The following is a 21,295-nucleotide window of genomic DNA, read 5'->3' as shown; positions in this document are numbered from 1 at the left end:
TTCTACAGCAGATGGTATGCAACATTGTTCAAGTACTGTGTGTGGGTGTTGGTGGGGTGATAAACAGGAGGCAAATCTTAAAAGAAAAAAGTAGGTAGCAATTCAAACTCCAATGATAATAATAAGCTTACATCTTTATGCCGTATTCAGACATGTAATAACCATAATATGCTCAAAACCAGAGTGTCTGGAAAAATTTATATCATGATTGATACTAACTAGTCCTCAGCAGCATTCGGTTTTCAAATGAAGTGGTTAAAACAAGAAGCCCATGTAACGTAATAGAACAAAAAGCAGCACCACATTTTTGTTTTAGTCTCTGCTTCGATGCGAGCTCTTAGTAGCTGTAGCCCTTTACAAACAGCTCTTTCTTTGCCTCCTCAGACTCTCCCTCAGCGGTGTATTTCCCGAGCTGGGCCAGGGAGTTCGCCTTGGCACGGATGAGCAGTGCCTCCTGAGCGGCCGCAACATTCTCAGGGCGCCCGGCCCATGTCTTCAGGCAAGTGTTCTGGAGAGCTCTCGCATAGGAGAACGACACGTGCCACGGGTTCGGAGACTGGTTCATGGCATTCAAGTTCAAGGTGGCCTCGACCTCGGATTGCCCGCCAGACAAGAACTGCACAAGATATCATTATTAGTCGATGAAAGAAAGCCGGCTTCACTAGTAACTTTTGACAACGAGTGGTGCTAAAATATCTGATGTGAGATTACAATATGGAATGGAGATGAAGGGTACTTGCCATGATTCCAGGGACGGCCGGGGGGACCCGGTGGCCGAGGAGCCTGAGGGTGTAGGCGGCGACCTGCTCGGGGGTGGCACGGTCCTTGCATTGTGCACCAGGAGTGACCATGCTAGGCTTGAGGAGGATGCCCTCAAACAACACATTGTTCTGAGCCAAGTAGAAAAAGACCTCTGCCCAAACCTTTGAGGCAACCTCAAAAGTCCTGTCAATGCCATGCTCACCATCCAACAAGATTTCTGGTTCCACAATTGGGACCAAACCATTGTCCTAATTAACACCACAAACACAAAACAAAAAACAGATTTTCAATTGATTTCCACATCTTTTTGTCCTAAATATAAATTGTATTTATTGTGTAGTACTTTGAGAATTAACCAAGATAAATAACATTAGTACTTATGGATATTTCAATGCATTTGATAATTATATCTTGATTCATATCCAATCTTGGAGATGAGATTGGAGAAATTCTTGTAATGAGGAAAACACACTCAATGATGTATCTTATCAAAATCATGAAAAGTAAAAACTCTTAACAAAATTCAAAAGACTAATCGATATATATATATATATATATATATAACTAGTTGAATAAACATAGTAAAAGTCTAAAAGATTATTATACCTGAGAAATGGCAGCGTAACGGGCCAGCCCCCAAGCAGCCTCCTTCACGGCCAAGGCAGATGGTCCGTTGGGAATGCTCACGACGGTACGCCTGCATCATCAAAACATGAACACATTATATCAGCTAATAGGTGAAAACGAGCTCAAGCTTGACTCGTTTAATAAAAATAGCATACCATTTGGCGAAACGAGCACCCTGTTGATAGTAAGCAGCCGAGCGGGAAGCAAGGCCATCAAGACCTTGGCACCACGACTCATCATTTGATCCAGCTAGGGGAACCAAACCCTGTCACAAAATTATGTTCATTTAATATTTCCTACCTATATTAATTTTGATTTATAGGAATCTCCTACTCCCTTCATATTCAAAATATGGAGTATGTCTTTTAGAATTTTGTGCACACATCAATGAAAAGATATTTTAATCAATTAACTTAAATGAATGATAATGTTCTCCTTATTGAAACCATATCCATTTGGTGAATATCATAATAAAAAAACGATCTTTGTATCTGATATGACTATTATGTCTCTTGTGTATATTCAATTCAAGAATAATAATGTAATTATGGAGTATGACATATTTTATTCGTCTATCATTCGTAGTATCGTTATATCTCTATTTTTTTCTAAATATAATGATAATTATGTAGTATTAAACTCAAATTCAAATATAAAAAACAATTGTCACTTGTGGGGGCCTTTTACTTGAAAAAAAAACACTTTCTAGATAGATTATGGAAGATAGACAAGGCCAGGCCAAACATAACAATATTAGCAACGCGCATTTTAGGTGAGATAACATCGACGTTTACCTTGTCAACTTTAATGCCGGGTGTGATGCCCTGCTCGACAAGAACATCGACGATCTTGCGGCCATCAACCGTGGATTGGTAGAGGGTCTCCTCGAAGAGGATGGCGCCAGAGATGTACTGGCCCAGCCCCGGTGGGGTCACCAGCAGCGTCCGGAACGCCTGCCTGTTCGCCTCCGTGTTCTCCAATCCGATCGACGCCAGCCTCTTCCCGCACGTCGCGTTCGACTCGTCCATCGCAAGAATCCCACGCCCCGGCGATGCGATTGTTTTCTACATGTCCAACATTATAATTATATTTATACCAACAAACTATCAAAATCTCTCTCTCTCTCTCTCTACATGTATATATGAATACATTCATACCGCGGTCTTGACGAGCTCATCGGCGTAGGAGGCGCGGATGGATACGAGAGAAGGGCTGCAGCGGACGACGGTGGCGGAGGGGTGGCGGAGGAGGGTCTGGCCCTTGACGAAGTCGGACTTGTCGAGGACGGGAGATGACTTGAGGAGTGATGCGGAGGCCATTGCTGAAGATTTGGCTGCTTGAAAATCTTATCTCTCTCACTCTAGTTGTAAGATTTGGAGGCTTATTTATTTAAGTGTGCATGACTAGTGCGGTCGAAAAGATGAGTGGTATGAGGCTGTCGTGACCGGGCCAATCACTGGTCGACACGTGGGCGTTGGTTTTGTCCTATCTGGCGGGTCTAGGCAGTGGTGGTAATGGGTCGAACTATATCCGCCTCCCAAAATAGGATTGATGTGAATTGTGGGAGACTTGAAATTAAAATTTTAATGTCCACAAAAATGGAACAATTAGAATATACTACTCGTATTAAGCTGTGGTAATACTCCTATTATTGATAGAGGGTAAATGGCCTATATTTATTCATGGAATTTGCCAATTTGGTGTACAGGAAGCACCGTCCACTTCATGCCACGTGTCGAATTAGAGTATTAGACTATAAAATAATTTTATCTATCAAACATCATATAACACTGATAGTAATATAATCTTTATTTTTATCTGTATAATTTGATCTTAAACGTACCCTAACAATGCTAGCAAATTAGTCTAAGTGCAACATCTAACAACGAGCTCACAGATGATGTGAAGTTTAGTCTAAGTTAACGGTGCTCATGGATACTGGCATACTGCTCACAAATGTTGAATGACATATTGGTGCTCTATGCACATATCTACTTGCATTAAACACTAGAAATGATTTCAGCTCTTAAAAGAAATGGTCGATACAACAAACAAGACGGTGGATATTTGTAAGAAAAATCAGGTTGAATTTCCTTGATTTTCTCCAAACCCAATCTCAGATTATGCGACAATAACCTATTGCAAATGGATGGAACAAGCAATCAACAGTAACTAACCTATTATCGCCGAAGAATAAAAACTGCATAGATCGAATGCCTCAATCAAGTCTAGGCATAAAACATAGTTTCACCTTTAAAGGGAGGGACAAATTCTACATCAATATGTCAAGAAATATATAAGAATTATACTTCTTACCTACGAGCAACTTTTCATGCCAATTCATCTTTGTCCGAATTAGGACTTAACGAGAGGTCTGCAATTCCAGAAATGATGTCGTCAACTGCCCCGTCCTGCAAGCCTATCCATGATTCGGAATCATCAAGAAGAGGTGCTGGATTTCCAGCAAGGGCCTTATTCAGTTGTTTTACAATATCATTCTCTTCAGTTGTACTGTCGAAATCCCATATCACGAAAATGTCTTCACTAGATTGCTGCAATTTGGATTCTTGGAAAACAAATTCCACCTCTGGATCAGACAGCCCAAGGTCTTTCAAGTTCTCATCATATGTAGGAAGAAAAACTTCTTCCATCTTATGCTTTGACCAAAAAGGATCAGCATCTACGTCCTCACGCTTAGAAATTCCATCACCGCTTGCTTCTGTAAGATCATTAGTGTCTGCAATACTAAGAGGATTGGTCTCTAAATAGTGATGATCATTTCTACCTCGAGTAGAATGGATTTCCATCAGTTTGGACAGCCCTGGAACTGGTGTCTCATCTAAATCATAAAGAAGAGACTGAAATTCACTACTGAGGCCGCTGCTAGTTCCCTCACTAACGGCTGCAATACCATTGACAGTTTTCCCCTCTGGGTTATCTACGACAGTACCTGGGTCCTCATCAAAAACGACATCCATATTGGCTCCTTCGGGAGAATCTTTACTCGTGTACGCAGAAGGATCATCTTGCACATTAAGAGCTGGAAACAATGCATCTCTAAGAGAATTCCAACCAGAATCAAGCATGTCTGGGTCTTTGCTCAAGCAAGAGTCAGCCCAGGCAACATCTTCAGGCGAAAACATTACTCCAGGCAACAGAATGACAATTAATAAAGATTAACACCCTTCGTCAAACTACACCAACAACAGTGGCTATGAATCAGAACAAAAAATTAAGTTAGTGCCTTCTGTCATGATGTATTTGCTTGCATATATAGGGCACAAGAAACTCAATGAATTCAATCTTGATTTGAACAATAGAAAACTTCACCAACTAAGATGGTAGTAAACAGAGAAAAAACTATCCCATTTTTGTTAGAATATAAACAGGCAAAAAGCCCCAATTCAAGTTCAATTTACCAAAAAAAAAACAGCTATGGCTTCACTAACAAATACCACATACGCCCCGTAACCCCTATTATCCCAGAAATAGTATTCACATTCATAAAAATCAACAACAAAGATTTACAAAGTTTACCTAAGATGCCTGAGTTTAAATGCATAAGTTATATTTTCAGAAAAGGAGACAGAGTCCCCATCTACAGTCAACACACAAGCTTCAAATGCTGAATTCTATTTTCAGAAAAGGAGACTAAAAGTCACCTTCCACACAGCCTAACAAATAAACTCGAACACGATCAATATGGATCGTCTATTTAGAACAACCCCACAATGCAAATCCCTTCTCACCAAATGACAAAATCTCCATTTTACATCTTACAACAGAACAAAAGGCGAACAGCTACTTACGATGATAAAATTGCATCAACATTCACGCTATGCATAAGCCGACTACAGTGCTTCAATAAGCAATAACAGCAGAAATCATTATCAGTGCTTCAATATGAATTTATGAAAACAAAATAAATGAATGAACAAGCAGCAGCAGCAGCAGCAAAAATTTAAACCACGAAATCATTCTCATAAAAAGATTCCATACCCTGTGATTGTAATTGAGCAGCTATCGGGAGTATATACAAAAATTAACTTCCTTCTCACCTAAATAAATTGTTCGAATCTTAGTTCAAAAGATTGAATTATTATCGTGATATGAGAGCAGCGGAAGCAGCAGAAATTCGGGCCAGTAAAAAAAAGAAGAAATGAGATCACCCAGCTCAAACTAGGGTTGTTTATGACTAAATATTGGATCCGCGCGGTGTGCCGAGTAATTTGCAAACGACGTCGTACTGGTTGATTTCTGTTTATACTGTATTAATTTTTAATAAAAGGAAATTCCGTTGCCGGGACTTGAACCCGGGTCTCTCGGGTGAGAGCCGAGTATCCTAACCAACTAGACTACAACGGATTTGATGATAAAATTTGAACACCGTATGTACTTATACTTAAGTAGAAGATAGATACTCCCTTAATAGAGTCATTTTTCTATTTCAGTAGTTCCAAGATAATTTAGCCATTTCCATTTTTGGCAAAAAGTAACTTTTACTTTTACTTTATTCTCTCTTCATCTCTCTTACTTTATTAGATTCTATTTTATTCACCATCCATTTAAGACACTATTCTTAAACTTTGTGCCGAAAAGAAATGTCTCTATTAACAAATAACGGAGGGAGCATGAATTAGGAATGCTAGACTAGTACTCCCTCTGTCCCAAAGAAGATGATCACTTTTCTACATGATTTTCCCTCTTACTTTACCATTTATCCACTTTAACTATTTATTACTCCCTCCGTCCCACAAGAATATGCACTCTTTCATTTTTAGTCCGTCCTACAAGAATATGCACTTTCCAATTTTGGAAACACTTTTTTCTCTAATGAGGCGGGACTCATTCTCCACTAACAATACTTTAATTACTTTTTCTCTGTACCTCTCTATCACTTTACCAATTTTGCATTAAAATTCGTGCCGAATTGAAAGTGCATATTCTTTGGGGACGGAGGGAGTTTCATTTTTATAAAACGAATGCACAAAAGTAACAGAGACTGCTAAAGCGGGACAAAGGGAGTATAATCGAACCGATTAGCTTATCAGTTAGTCTACTAATCGATCGGTAACTGACCAATTAGTTAATTAACTAATTTAACCGAAATAAAATTTTAAAACTTATTTCATACTTTCCCGTCCCAAGATAATCGAAACACTTCATTTGGGCACAGAATTTAAAGAATTGATATTCAAAGATTTAAAGTAGAAAAAGTAAAGTATGAGAGAGTGAGAAAAGTAGAGAAGTAAAGTGAGAATAAAGTAGGTGGATGATAAAGTAGGAGAGGAGATTGATTTGCTAAAAATTAAAATGACTCACTTATAGTGGGATATCCTAAAAATGAATATGACTCACTTAATTTGGGAGGGAGAGAGTATAATAAAGTGGTTAAAACATAGTATGTCCGACATCAACAATAGTAGTTGATGTGTCAAAGTTCAAATTTTAACACTAAATAATGATGTGTTTTGCGCCATTTGGGAGCATGTATTGAATAATATTACTACTCCTACTTCAGAGATATATAATTAATATTTATTTTATGAATTTAATTCCTATTCCATTGGAAAGCATTAAAAGCCCATGATAGGACAGCCCAAGAGTGCATGACTCACAAGCCCAATCTCTACATCAATAAATAGAGGTGTTTTGCAAACGAGGATCTCTATCTAATAGACGAGTATTGATGGAGTACGTACTAAACAAGCCCAACAGCAATAAAGCCCATCACTCTAAAGCCCAAGAAAGAGTATCAGTTCGGCATGACTAAAGAGTATCAGTTCGGCATGACTAAAGAGTTCGGCCCCAGCCTACAGCTCGGTAAAAGCCAACCAATCAAACTCTGCTCTCAGGTCGGCATCAAGCTCTACTCTCAGATCGGCAAAAGCTGCTCGGCAATAATTCAGCAGTTCGGTCTCAGTATTCGACCGAACTAGGAGATAGTGGACTCATGCAGGATTTCCACCTCCACTACACCCACGATCTATTTAGTGGTGTCAAGCAGTCATTAACTCATGCAGGATAGTGGACCCATGCAAGATCGCCACGATCTCCACGACATCCACTGCCTAGTAAATGGTGCTGCATGCCACGATCTTGGTTCTATGTATAAATAGAACTTAGATCAGATAGAAAAAGGTTAAGTTCTGTTAAGCTCTCTAGAGATAAAAGATCAAATAGCAAGTCTGTATTGTAAGCTGTAAGAAAACAGATCAAGCAATACAACTCTGCCCTCTTTTCTTCCCGTGGACGTAGATTTACCTCAGTAAATCGAACCACGTAAAATCTCTGTGTCGTGATCTGCATTTTCCTGCATTCATCACCATCAAAAATTCGCGGAACCATCACTGGCGCCGTCTGTGGGAAACAGAGAACCAAATTTGTGATAAAGCGAATTTTTGACCCTTTTTCCACCCCAAAAAAATGCATACCAGATCACATACTACCCGTAATACCGTTCGTGATAACCGTGAGGAAGCTAGTCCAGCTCGCAGGTCTGAAAAACGGCCTCGGGAGACATCTACCTCCGGTTCTCACGAAGAAGGAACAAGCCACTCCAGGAGAGATCGCACCGAGTCTTCCCAGCAGCCCGATTTAAATGAAGCTGTCAAGCTGTTCTTGGCTGAGAAGCAGGATGAGTTCTTAACCTTCCTGCAGAAGAGCCAACAGCCGGAGAAGACAACGGCGGATTCTCCCTCCTCATCCAGACATGAAAGTCACTACCGCAGTAGTGACGTGTCTTCCAGGAGAAAGAATCCTCAACCCCGACATGTTCCTGTTCCTCCTCGGTACCGGAACCACAAGAGAACTCCATCTCCTCCGTACCGAAGAAATATCGGGTTCGCCATGTACGGAGCATTAAAGACTCCGTTCTCGGACGATATCACCCGAACTCCTTTGCCGCGGAACTACCGGACACCGTCAATGACTTATGACGGGCTAGTGGATCCTCATGACTTCTTGGGACGCTATCAGTATAATATGGCGAACCAGGGTCTCAATGAGGTCCATATGTGCAAGCTGTTCCCCGAGCTGCTCATCGGGAACGCCAGAAGGTGGTTCGACAGCCTTCCTCAAGGCAGCATTAGATCCTACCGAGATCTAATGGATGCTTTCCACAGGAGGTTCTTTCAGAAAGCGGAAGCCCGAATTACTTCGGCTCAGCTGCTTTCTATACGTCAAGGTCGCGACGAAAAGATCAGCGACTTCATGACGAGATTCCACAAGGAATGCCTACAAGTAGATGATCTCAACGATCTACTTGTCATTTCGGCATTCCAAAATGGAATCCTGCCCGGAGCTCTCTACAGAAAGCTCGTGGAGTGCGGTCCGCAAACAGCTCAAGAAATGTGGGACATTGCGGACCAGTTTTCCCGTGCGGATGAGGCAGACCGTCGAAAACGGTCTTTAGACAGCTCATCCCGAGAAGAGAAAAAGAAGCCCGATCAAAGCGGCCAGGTGCTTCCTCGCCGAACTCCTTTTGAAAGAATTCAAAGGGCACCGGTACAAGGCAGATTGGGGCCACGTCTCAATCCTGAGAAGCCGCCCGCTCAGTTCGTACCATTAAACAAGTCAAGAGCGGAAATTTTCGAACTACATTCCGATATGTTCGAAAAACCAAAGCGGATGACGAAATCAGCCGCGCGGCGACCTCAGGATCAATATTGCTCCTTCCATCAAGCCCACGGTCACGATACCGAGGAGTGCCGAAATTTGGCTGCAGGTATTGATGTTCTTGTGAAAACAGGAACGTTAAAAAAATACCAAAGCAAGCAGCCGAAAAAGAACAAAAGGCAGAGAGGTGCGAACTGCAATCCTCAGGATCCGAAAAGGCATGAGGATCCCGAAGACGACGACGAGCCGCAATATGATGGAGTAATCCAGACTATTGATGCTCTCCCTGCCGGGAAGACTAAGTCGTCCCTAAAAGCAGAACGCAGAGGTTCCAATCAAGAGGAGCCAACACATAAAAGGCTGAAGAAAGACGAAGTGATTACATTTTCAGATGCCGATCCCGTCCCAGCCATCTCTCCTCACCAAGACGCTATTGTCATTCAAGCCGGAGTGGCAAACAAACTGATCCACAGAGTATTTGTGGATACAGGAGCGTCAGTCAGCATTCTTTTTAAAGAATGTTTCGATAAAATGGAAGTGGATCCAGCTCGGCTCAGTCCGGCTCCACTTCCTCTGAAAAGTTTCGCCCAGGAGGACACCCGCCCTGAAGGTATTATCAGCCTTCCGATCACGGTGGGAAAAGCGCCTACAAGCTCCAATACGATGATCGAGTTCTTTGTGGTGAAAGCTCGGTCCCCGTACAACATCATCCTGGGGAGAGACTGGCTCAACACAGTTCGGGCCGTTTGCTCTACTTATCACCTCACCATCAAGATCCCCACTAAAGGTGGGATAGCGGTCATCCGAGGTGATCAAAAAAGAGCAAAAGAATGTCTGCAGATTGCGCTTAAAAGTGCCGAGCAATCAGTTCGGCACCATCAAGCATAGCAATCACAGCAACCGGAGTCAGAGGCAAGCGAGATGACCGAAGTCACTTCAGAGCCGAACTCAATGACCGTTCAGTTATACGAAGATGATCCATCCAGAACGGTCAAGATCGGCTTCGCAGGAACGCCTCTACTCCGGGAAAAGACCATTCAGCTCCTCAAGGAGTACAAAGATGTCTTTGCATGGTCTCCGTTGGACATGACCGGAGTGCCCCCCGAGGTAATCACTCATCGGTTAAATATTGATCCTTCAATCCGGCCAGTAAAACAGAAGCAAAGACTCTTTGCGGCAGAAAGAAGCCAAGTCATCCATGACGAAGTCCGCCAATTACTAAAAGCGGATGTACTATTCGAGGTGAAATATCCTTCTTGGGTGGCCAATCCTGTGATGATCAAGAAAAAAGAAGGAGGATGGCGGATGTGCATAGATTTTACCGATCTAAACAAGCACTGTCCTAAAGATTGCTATCCCCTTCCGAATATAGATAAAAAAGTAGAAGCTTTGATCGGCTTCGAAATTTTCTGTTTTCTTGATTTATACAAAGGATATCACCAAGTGTTGATGGATGAGAGTGACGCTCCGAAAACAGCTTTCATTACCGATTTCGGCATTTTCGCTTATAAAAAGATGCCATTCGGTTTAAAGAATGCCGGAGCCACTTATCAAAGGATGGTAGACAAGCTTTTTCGGCACCTAATCGGAAAACAGGTTGAAGTGTATGTCGACGACATAGTCGTCAAAAGCAAAAGCACTTCGGAGTACGAAGACAACCTCAAATCCACTCTCGACGTGCTCCGAAAAGCCAACCTCAAACTCAACCCCCAAAAATGTACCTTTTTGGTAGATTCGGGAAAATTTCTGGGTTGTTGGGTTTCAAAGGACGGACTCAAGGCAAATCCCTCAAAAGTTCAAGTTATTCAGAACATGGCGATGCCGAAGTCCATACACGATGTGCAAAGACTAACTGGATGTCTAGCCGCATTAAATAGATTCCTTTCCCAAGCAGCCGAAAAGCAACTGCCGTTCTTCAAAGTGTTAAAAAAGGCACCAAAGTTTGAGTGGGGAGCCGAGCAGAAAAAGGCTTTTGACGAGCTCAAAAGTTATTTAGCCGAGCTTCCAATTCTCTCTGCTCCAACAGATGCCGAAGTGATTTTCTTATACTTAGCGGCATCCGATCAAACCATTAGCGCGGTGCTTGTACGAGAAGAAGGCCTAAAGCAGTTTCCCATCTACTTTACAAGCCGAGCATTAAGAGGTCCAGAAACAAGGTATCAACCTCTGGAAAAAATTGCTCTGGCGTTAGTAAATGCAGCAAGGAGACTGCGGCCATACTTCTATGCTCACAAGGTATGCGTCTTAACCGATCTGCCTCTTCGGCAAGTTTTGACCAAGCCAGAAGCATCAGGCAGAATCGCCAAATGGGCCATAGAGCTGGGAGAACACTCAATCGAGTACCTACCTCGGAAAGCCATCAAGGGACAAGCCTTGGCAGATTTTCTTGCAGAGGCCAAGTTCGATCAAGCAATCCCTGTCATTGCCGAACAGAAAAATTCTACCAATGCCGAACTAGCACAGCCCTTGGAATCCGAAGAAGAGTCGCCGGACTGCTGGAGCGGATTCGTAGATGGAGCTTCGAATAAAACGGGAAGTGGAGCTGGTATTCTGCTTATCGCTCCCGATGGACACGAGGTAACCTATTCACTTCGGTTCTCATTCCCAACCACTAATAACGAAGCCGAATACGAAGCCCTCCTTGCCGGACTCCAGCTAGCGCAAAGTCTATGTATCAAGTCTCTCAAAATCCATTGTGATTCACAAGTCATAGTGAATCACATGTTGGGTACCAGTGAAGCCCGTGATGAGAGGATGAGGAAATATTTAGACAAAGCGCAAAGCATTAGCCGAAGTTTCTCTTATTTTCGAATAATCCGCATTCCCAGAGCAGAAAACAACCGAGCAGATACTTTAAGTAAGTTAGCCGCATGTCCAAGCTCAAAGGTGGAGGAATTGATGCATCGAAGCATTGATGAAGCTGAGGTACATTCAGTAACCAGCTCGCCGAACTGGATGACGCCGATCTTACAGTATCTAGATCAAGGACAACTGCCCGAGGATAAGAGAGAAGCTCGGAAAATCACATGCCGAGCACTTCGGTACGAACTTCATGGAGGAGTCTTATACAGAAAGTCCTACCTTCAGCCGTTATTACGATGTATAGGGCCAGAAGAGACGGACTACATCCTCAGAGAAGTTCATGAAGGATCATGCGGCAGCCACATCGGAGCTAGAGCTTTAGCTAAAAAAGTTCTAAGATGGGGATATTATTGGCCAACCTTGGTACAAGAAGCAGTGCAGCTCGTCAAGACATGCCCGAAGTGCCAAATCCATGCAAATATCCCAAGGATGCCGCAGACCGATCTATCCACTATGCAAAGCCCTTGGCCTTTTATGCAATGGGGTATAGACATAGTAGGACCACTACCACAAGCTCCTCGGCAAATAAAATTCCTAATCGTTGCCGTGGACTACTTTACGAAGTGGGTGGAAGCTGAACCATTAGCTACGATAACGAGCTCGAAGGCATTGGATTTCGTCTGGAAGAACATAGTGTGCCGATTTGGCATACCCCACATCCTCATCTCGGATAACGGGACTCAGTTCACCGACAAGACGTTCAAGAATTGGTGCCAAGAGCTGAATATTCAACAGCGGTTCACTTCGGTCTCTCATCCACAAGCAAACGGACAAACGGAGGTAACAAATCGTATCCTGGTGAAAGGGTTAAAAGCTCGGTTAGAACAAGCCAAAGGACAATGGGTAGAAAATCTCCCTCAAGTCCTATGGTCCTACCGAACTACACCCACAACCGCCAACGGTGAAACTCCGTACAGTCTTGTGTACGGCACTGAAGCCGTGATTCCGGTGGAGATCGGCATACCCAGTCCCCGAACTCTAAACTTCTCAGCAGAAATGAATGACGACGGACTGAGAGCCGAGCTAGATCTTGCCGAAGAAAGAAGAGAATTGGCATGCATAAAAGCAGCCAAATACAAGGAGCAAGTAGCCCGGTATTATAACCAAAGGGTGAAGAAGCTGCAATTTCAAGTGGGAGATCTCGTCTTGAGAAACAACGAAGTAAGCCGAGCAGAAAAGCTGGGCAAGCTCGAACCCACATGGGAAGGTCCGTATCGGGTGTCAGAAGTCCTCGGCAAAGGGTCTTACAAATTGGCTCACATGTCAGGAGAACAGGTACCCCGAACATGGCACATTTCCAACCTCAAGAAGTTTCATTTGTAAGAGACAGTCCGGTCAGTCAGTCTTGAGTCCTGTTCGGTCAATGTGCTTTCTTTGGTTTGCTTGGTCTTTGTGCTTTCTTTGGTTTGCTTGGTCTTTGTTTGTCTCTGTGCGTTTTGTCTGTGTGTTTTGTCTGTCTCTGTGCGTGTCGTCTCTTACAAATGTTACTGAGGTATCTTGTTCTTCGAAGGCTGATCCCCTTCTTAGAACATATACAAGCCAACGATTGTGAGTCAAAGCTTCTAAAGAGGATACAAGACCACAATTCAGCTTAAACAAGCAGTTCGTCTAAAACGAGCTGCAATAAGCCAACGATTGTGAGTCAAAGCTTCTAAAGAGGATACAAGACCACAATTCCGCTTAAGAAACAAGCACTTCGTCTAAAACGAACTGCAACAAAAGTCCGATTCACGCGATAAAACTTGCCTGAATTAGGACAAGGGAAAGTCCGATCCACGCGATAAAACTCGCCGAATTAGGACAAGGGAAAGTCCGATCCCCAAATTAGGACAACGGAAAGTCCGATCCGAGCGATAAAACTCGCCAAATTAGGACACAAACCAAGTCCGGTCAAAGAAGAGTTCACTTCATCAGACCGAGGACAAACATCAACTTACCCCGTACCTTTATCCAGAATGCCGAAGTGATTCACTTCGCTTTTCGGGGGGGGTAGTGATGGAGTACGTACTAAACAAGCCCAACAGCAGTAAAGCCCATCACTCTAAAGCCCAAGAAAGAGTATCAGTTCGGCATGACTAAAGAGTATCAGTTCGGCATGACTAAAGAGTTCGGCCCCAGCCTACAGCTCGGTAAAAGCCAACCAATCAAACTCTGCTCTCAGGTCGGCATCAAGCTCTACTCTCAGATCGGCAAAAGCTGCTCGGCAATAATTCAGCAGTTCGGTCTCAGTATTCGACCGAACTAGGAGATAGTGGACTCATGCAGGATTTCCACCTCCACTACACCCACGATCTATTTAGTGGTGTCAAGCAGTCATTAACTCATGCAGGATAGTGGACCCATGCAAGATCGCCACGATCTCCACGACATCCACTGCCTAGTAAATGGTGCTGCATGCCACGATCTTGGTTCTATGTATAAATAGAACTTAGATCAGATAGAAAAAGGTTAAGTTCTGTTAAGCTCTCTAGAGATAAAAGATCAAATAGCAAGTCTGTATTGTAAGCTGTAAGAAAACAGATCAAGCAATACAACTCTGCCCTCTTTTCTTCCCGTGGACGTAGATTTACCTCAGTAAATCGAACCACGTAAAATCTCTGTGTCGTGATCTGCATTTTCCTGCATTCATCACCATCAAAAATTCGCGGAACCATCAAGTATCGCTTGAGAGAATTCATATACGTACCTCTTTTTTTCCCTATAAGAGAATTAGATATTATAGATAAACATCCCCTTTATTAATTTCACTAAATGTTTAAGTGCACGATTCTTATTTATTTGCTCGAGCTATACGTGCCTATGAGTGACACATCGAATAACACTAGCGGTGATTCCTTTCCTATCACGACTGAATTCCTTTGATTGTGCAACTTAAGATACATTAGTATTTTATTGAACAGTAAGATTCTGCTCACATTTGATTTTATGTAGTGGACGTCAAGTATTTGAACTCTCACTCTACCAAACATTTTTTTAAATATTATGCACTAATTAAACTATTTAAATTTTCAAAAGAGAATTCCACGTGCACGTCTTCTATCCTTAAATTGGAGGAAAAGAGTAATTAAGAATGAATTTTTAATGGGTTAGTGTGGTATGACCCGCCAAAGGAATAAAGACGGGTAGGGTCATGTCCCCGTGTTTGTAATGAACCGATTTGGCGTATTCGGATCCGGGTTGGTGATATGTAATATCAGTGGCCTACCCACCAACCAAATTTTGTCCCTATCAATTACTATTATTTCATTACTATACTACTATAACTATAATGAAAAGTGGTCACGGGATATTAGCACTTTAGTGCCACATTTATCAATTAAATATTAAATGGGATTATTAAATACGATGTTGAGAAGGAATTAGTGAGTACATCGATGTTGATTATGACTTCATGATATGGACTTGGAGCAATTTATTTTTCATTAAAATGTTATTTTTATTCAAAGTATGTAGAATATACTTATTCCATCTATGTATGATGTATAAATGTCTCAAGTTTTCTTTTTTATTTTTTCATAATTAAGTGTCTCCTCTACTTTTTATTGCTTTTTATTAATAGACTTCATATTACATTAATCTATTTTACTCATATTTTATTAGAAACTAAATACAATATAGAAGTAGGATTTATACTCCACTAATTTTTTATACTCACTTATTATATTATTACTTTTTAAACCAGAGCAAGTAAATTTGTGCCATTTAATTATGGATAGAGGAAGTAACTTACAAGAGATGAAGAACACCCATGACTAAGATCATTAGCAGTGGAGCTCCCTAAGGCGCGCCCTATAGCGCGACACGTCATCAGTTTTATCCTCCTACCCTCCACTGCAGTGGGGCGCCCTAAGGCGCGCCACGTCATCAGTTGTACTATTGTTTTGTTTAATTAATTTAAATGTTTTCAAATATAGTATGCAAATGAAAATTAACAAAAAAAAGAACGAGTAATTAAAAACCGGCGAATATTAATTACAAAAAAGTTACACGATTCAAATTACGCTAAAAACCGGCTAATCTACGCAATTCCTAACTTCCGGCGCAGCTCATCGATCAACGCCCGGAGATATTCGGCTTCGTCGGGGTCCGTACACTTCTTGAGGGACTTGTGCGTATGCAACAACGTCCTCGCCATCGAGGTTGTTGCCAACGACTCAAAGGCGGCGGCTTTCGGGGTCGGGGCCGGGGCCGGGAACGGCAATGGGGTTGCGGCGGTCGAGGATGATGTCATCGTAGCCTTCCCATTGGCCTTCGCAGCCTTGACGCCTATGGGACGCAGGGAGGACATCGGTGTGCCGATACTATCGTCCTCCATGTACGTCCGGTTGAGGTCTACCGGACGATTCCCGCAGTCGCTGCTGGTGCCACCAACAGCTTCGGTGGTTTTCGACCTCTTTCCCCCCCCGGTTTGCACAATCCCGCATTGGAACTTCTGCTTGTCCCTCAAGAGCGCCCAGATGGCCTCGTGCTTGAACTCGCCGTACAGTGACTGATACGACAACAGCGCTTTGGAGGGCATGTCGCTCAAGCTCTCGCCGCTCCCCTGCCCCCACGCGCACTTCTCGTACTCCGACGAGAACAGATTGATTTGTTTCTTCACCTGGTCCCAGTGCTTGCGGAGCTGCTCCCGTTGGCGCTTGTACGCTCTCGGCGGCTTCGCCTCATTGTAGCGCTCGGCGATGCGCTCCCAGTACGCGATCTGACTTTGGTTGTTCGCGAATATCGGATCCTCTGATATATCCACCCAACACCTCGCCAATATGAGGGTTTCATCCGGCTGGTAGTTTGTACGGCAGGGTGCGTACTCTTCACATACTTCCGGAGGTGGCAACTTGTACGCGCGATGCCGGGTCCGCTTCTTTTTGGCGGGTGCGGCGGATGGGGTGGCGTCGGCGACGGCGCGGCGGGAGGGGGCGACGGGTCGGTTTGGTGAAGGCTCCATGTCAGACAAATCGTACGATTCCGTGCTGAATTCGGGATCGTACTGCGTGTTGGCGGCGAATGATCGATATTCGCCGGGTTCTGTACCCGGCCAACGCGCCTCACCACTGAACATCGGACTGCTGGGACTTGATGAATCCATTTCGTAGTAATAAAAAATGTGAGTTTCGAGAGTGGAATCGCGAAATGAAATGTTAAAAATGAAGGGTATTTATAAAAAAAATGAAACTGCGTGTCATCGTTCGCGGAGCCCACAATGCGGCGGACGATGGCGCGAACGATAGCCTATCGTCCGCGCCCTATACGCCGCGGACGATGTATCGGCCGTGAGCATCGGGCGCGCCCGATGCCAGACACCCACAATGGTGCCATCGTCCGCGCCCGAGGACGATGGACGCCATCGGGCGCCCCATTGTGGGTGCTCTAATGACTGCTGGAATTTTTAATTTTCTTGGTAAATGAATATTCGTTCATTTAAAAGAGAAAATAATAAAATGTAAATTTAATATTTAGATCACTCCTACCATGGGGTCATATATTACTATAGTTTTTCATCATTTTAACTGAAGGATCAATTTTCCTTATAATTCATACTCGTACTTTATATCCACATTCAAATGAAGCGATACATAAAAATCAAAACACGAATGAGCCTTTGAATAAAAAAGAGATGGAAACAATACAAATATCATTGCAAAGATAAAACCATCTCCCTAAAACAGACATACCCCTAATTAAGGAGTAGTAGGAGTATTACTTTTGATATCAAAATAAAAGTTGAAAACTGAGACAATGACTAATCTTGCAGCCATCACAACCTATAACCTTTTAGCCTTCTTCCTTCTTGCAATTTCTAGCAAGATGAGAGACTTTTTCCACAGTTGTCGCTATCTCAATCCAACAAACACTTTCTAAAAACCTATATACAATTATCATCCAAATCTCATCACCCTAACTACCAATATTAGGGTTGGCAGCAAAGTATGCAAGAACACCAACAAATGGAGCATTGATATAAGTAGTTGGCTCGGACTTCTTAAAGTCGACCCTATCGTCGTCATACACATCATCCTCGCCCGGTCCCCCCACCACGGCCCCGACCAACGTGTTAGGGTTAGGATCGGATGAGTTGAAAAAGACCGAACCCTCCTTGCAAGCGACCACCTGAGGGTGGTCCTTCTTGGAGGGGATAGAGGATCCGCGGTGGTGGATCCTCTTAGGGTACGAGCTGCTATACCCGACCATATACGACATTCCTGTTGGATTTTCGCCTAAGATGTAGTTAACCTGCCTCTGTGCTACCTGTCTCAGCATTGAGGGGCTAATGCTGACTTCACCGCAGTAGACAGTTTGCGATGATCGCTCCAAGTAGTCTGCGTACACGAGCGAGAGGAAGGAGATGGTGGTCGCGTGCTGTAGATTGCTTCCACCCGGGCGGTAGATGAGGCCTCCGGGGGTGAACTCTATGTGGAAGGAGGTCGCTTCTGGGACGAGTGTGCACATGAAGCTGTCTGCTGAGGCTCTGTATGACTGGAGTGAGTACTTGCTGTTCTCCAAAACCTCCTGCAATAAAACAGGGTATTTCATCATTTTCTTGACAGTTTTTCAACAAATATATGATTTAACTCGATTCACAACAACCATAAATAGATTTTTACCTTGGAAACGAGCACGTTTAGACCGGCATGCTTGTTGTCCCACCCGAATTCGTTAATGTTTTCATCAGCTCCTAGTGTTTTGCCATTGTTTTGCAAGTAACTGAGGTAAGTGTCATCATTTGATGCCCTTCCCAGCCAAGCTGCCCCCCATAGCAATTCATCCTATCCATTTGTTTACAAACAGCTTAATGAGATGATCAAGATCAACTCTGCCGATCTGTATTCGGTACGAGCAAATAAGCGTACCTGATATCCATCAAAATCACAGTAGAACGGGCACACCCCATCTCTAATATTCGCATTATCGCTATAAGCCCCACGGTAGCTATCCGCGTAGTTAAATACTCTGCTGGAGGTCCGTAGCAGAGTCTCAGCGTATCCGGGGTCGGACGCTCGGAATGCCATGGAGGCTGCAGCTAGGGCTGCGGCCGTCTCCCCGGCGACGTCAGACGCCGGATTCGGAGCCTCAACGACGTACACTGTCCTAGGAGTGTCCATGTCCTCTGGCCTCTCCCAACAGTTGTGGTCAGCAATCGGATCCCCAACCTAAACATGATTCAAATTGAAATGTTTACCAATTTACTAAGAAGAAAAATATTGAAATAAAAGAAGTAATATCAATCTCAATGAATTGTAAGTACTACGTAATTGGTTTGTGCAGTTGATGTAGGATGGTGACACAAGAAAACTTCTGAAGATGGTAAAAGATAGTCTAGTTGGTAAAGTTGGCCAATAGATTTACATTTACTTATAAGTGGCAATGCCAATACGAGATCATCTATTTCTCAACAAACACATTGACATTATAGTCAAGTGGTTTGGAGATCAAACTTTTCCAAAAAAAAAATTCGAATGATAAATGCATGTACGTGAAAGAAAAGTGAATGATAAATTCTAAATAAATAACTAACTAAAAAATTTATACGGAGTACAATTCAAACATTATATGCTTTCGGCTAACTAATATAACCCACTATCTCTGCCTATATTAAATTCAAATGGCGTAATACTTATGGGAAATAGAGCTTCTTTTGTTTGTTTGTTTGTTTGTTTGTTTTTAATTATAATGCAATATTCGGTGCATTCACCATATTTTTACCCAGCATTTTTTGCAAGTTGGCCCAGTAAGTGATGAGAGGCAGATAAACCATTCAACTATATATAGTAATATAAGGCATGTCACCATTATCCATACCATATTGTTGGGGTGAATTGAATGCTAGTTTATGTTTGTTTTGTTAGTGGGCATGTTCGACCAATAAAGTCGTAAATAGAATTATTTGATCAATTTATTAATATTACAAGACACATATACGTATATTCCAATTTGTAGTATGTATCGTAATTAATTTTCTATAAATGAAAAAAACAAACATTATGGAGTACTTAGAAAAGATACTAAGTAATTCTATTTAGGAACCGAAACAGATTAACCACAAGGATTTGAAATATGAAAACTATCAATCTAAAATACTTTGAAGTTATTAAATATTTAAAATGCCTTTAATATATTTATGTATTAAATTTAATACGTAAATATAAAACTAAAACACATTATTCTTTACTTTATTAAATCAAGTCTCAGTTTTCTCTCACAGCCACACATATCTTCCCTTCACCCTACCTGACCTTATATGGCCCCGGGCAGCTCGGTCAGCTTTTATTACTTTATCTATCAATATATCCAACTGCTTTCAAATTAAATTTCCATCCACTCCAAACTGACTTCTAGTTTTATCTTCAAACTTAACCAATAACAATGTCCAAGTATGAATCTAATTGTAGTCGTTTTATGATATGAATTGTTCATTTGATGAATATACTTTGTCAATTGTAAATATTTTGACGTATTAGTCAACCAAAATTGAAAGTATATGGTATTGCGTCAAAATCAACAAAAGTCACACATCAATTTAAAGAATGTTGCTATAAAACGACCAAAAATTGGCTATGAGCTCTATATTGTTGTTGGCGCTATGAAATAAACTGTATCACAGTCTAATGCAATGAATAAAAAATTATTGAAAGTTCAGGCTATAAACTACCAAATTAATCCTATAATATTGATGTTTGTTCATTCCTTTTTCAGTTATGCATGGAAACAGAAAAAGGAAATTATGCTTAATTGTCGAATTATAGCTCTTAATCATGAATTATGATTTCATCATAGCAATTCCGAATTTAATGCCAATTACTTAATTTGTCGATTTATAGCTCATAGTCATGATTTCATTTCAGCTATATCAAAACCAATTCCTATTCCAATTTCAAATGTAATGTGCGAAAATGAAAAATCGAAATTATTATAATCAACAACACAGTATAATCATTTGTTACCTGCACAAAAATTCGGTTAGGCTGCGCAACCGTTTTCAACAAATAATCGGTGGACCACCTGATCGCAACCAGCGCGTTGCGGAGCTCCGGCGGCGGCATTCGGTCGCCGAACTCGATTACGCTCCAGGCGAGCATTGTGGTGGTGAAAGCCATGGGGAAATTGAACTTGACGTTATCGCCGGCGTCGTAGTAGCCGCCGGTGAGGTCGGCGCCGACAGTCCAGCCGTCGCCGAGACCTGAGTGATCTCGCCACGTCAGGCGCTGATCCGGCGGAAGGTAGCCGGAGCGCTGCCCCTCGAAGAAGAGGATCGATTTGGACAATGCGTCGGCGTAGTCATGGTAGCTCGCCGCGAAGAATGGGAATTGTGAGAGGAGAAGTAGGAGAATTGCGTAGCGCTGTTTCATGTTTGGGGATTTTTTCGCCATTTTTTTGCTGTTTTTAGAGAGAGAAAGAGAGAGGTGTGTAAACCTCCTCTACTGTGTGGCGATGG

At 42.5% G+C, this 21,295-nt stretch overlaps 3 protein-coding genes and 1 non-coding gene across 7 annotated transcripts; all 4 read right to left on the bottom strand.

Annotated features, from left to right (window-relative positions):
• Positions 1 to 77: 77 nt before the first annotated feature.
• On the bottom strand, positions 78 to 2,717 carry LOC121748561 (fructose-bisphosphate aldolase 1, chloroplastic-like). Its single transcript, XM_042142994.1, has 6 exons — positions 2,547 to 2,717; positions 2,184 to 2,453; positions 1,545 to 1,654; positions 1,369 to 1,459; positions 741 to 1,010; positions 78 to 616 (listed from the first exon to the last, which is right to left on the bottom strand). Exons 1-6 carry the CDS (start codon positions 2,706 to 2,708, stop codon positions 338 to 340), a joined length of 1,182 nt encoding a protein of 393 aa, XP_041998928.1. The 5' UTR covers positions 2,709 to 2,717; the 3' UTR covers positions 78 to 337.
• A 738-nt stretch (positions 2,718 to 3,455) lies between these two features.
• Positions 3,456 to 5,596, bottom strand: LOC121748562. 4 transcript variants are annotated; one of them, XM_042142996.1, is made up of 2 exons: positions 5,448 to 5,596; positions 3,456 to 4,601 (listed from the first exon to the last, which is right to left on the bottom strand). In XM_042142996.1, the coding sequence occupies exon 2, from the start codon at positions 4,530 to 4,532 to the stop codon at positions 3,720 to 3,722; it is 813 nt and encodes a 270-aa protein (XP_041998930.1). In that variant the 5' UTR covers positions 4,533 to 4,601; positions 5,448 to 5,596; the 3' UTR covers positions 3,456 to 3,719. The 4 variants fall into 4 exon arrangements, with proteins under 4 accessions (XP_041998930.1, XP_041998929.1, XP_041998931.1 ...); XM_042142995.1 differs by having other exon boundaries at positions 5,389 to 5,572; XM_042142997.1 differs by having other exon boundaries at positions 3,456 to 4,583; positions 5,389 to 5,572.
• Positions 5,597 to 5,681: 85 nt separating this feature from the next.
• On the bottom strand, positions 5,682 to 5,754 carry TRNAE-CUC. The gene has a single exon. It is a non-coding gene; the product is annotated as a tRNA-Glu (tRNA).
• Positions 5,755 to 17,480: 11,726 nt separating this feature from the next.
• LOC121747811 (endoglucanase 24-like) lies at positions 17,481 to 21,285 on the bottom strand. Its single transcript, XM_042141932.1, has 4 exons — positions 20,805 to 21,285; positions 18,714 to 19,013; positions 18,468 to 18,629; positions 17,481 to 18,372 (listed from the first exon to the last, which is right to left on the bottom strand). Exons 1-4 carry the CDS (start codon positions 21,228 to 21,230, stop codon positions 17,761 to 17,763), a joined length of 1,500 nt encoding a protein of 499 aa, XP_041997866.1. The 5' UTR covers positions 21,231 to 21,285; the 3' UTR covers positions 17,481 to 17,760.
• Positions 21,286 to 21,295: the final 10 nt, after the last annotated feature.

This window comes from Salvia splendens, chromosome 9, assembly GCF_004379255.2.
Source record: "Salvia splendens isolate huo1 chromosome 9, SspV2, whole genome shotgun sequence".
Taxonomy (NCBI): Eukaryota; Viridiplantae; Streptophyta; class Magnoliopsida; order Lamiales; family Lamiaceae; genus Salvia; species Salvia splendens.
This window is presented reverse-complemented; position numbering and strand designations above follow the sequence as displayed.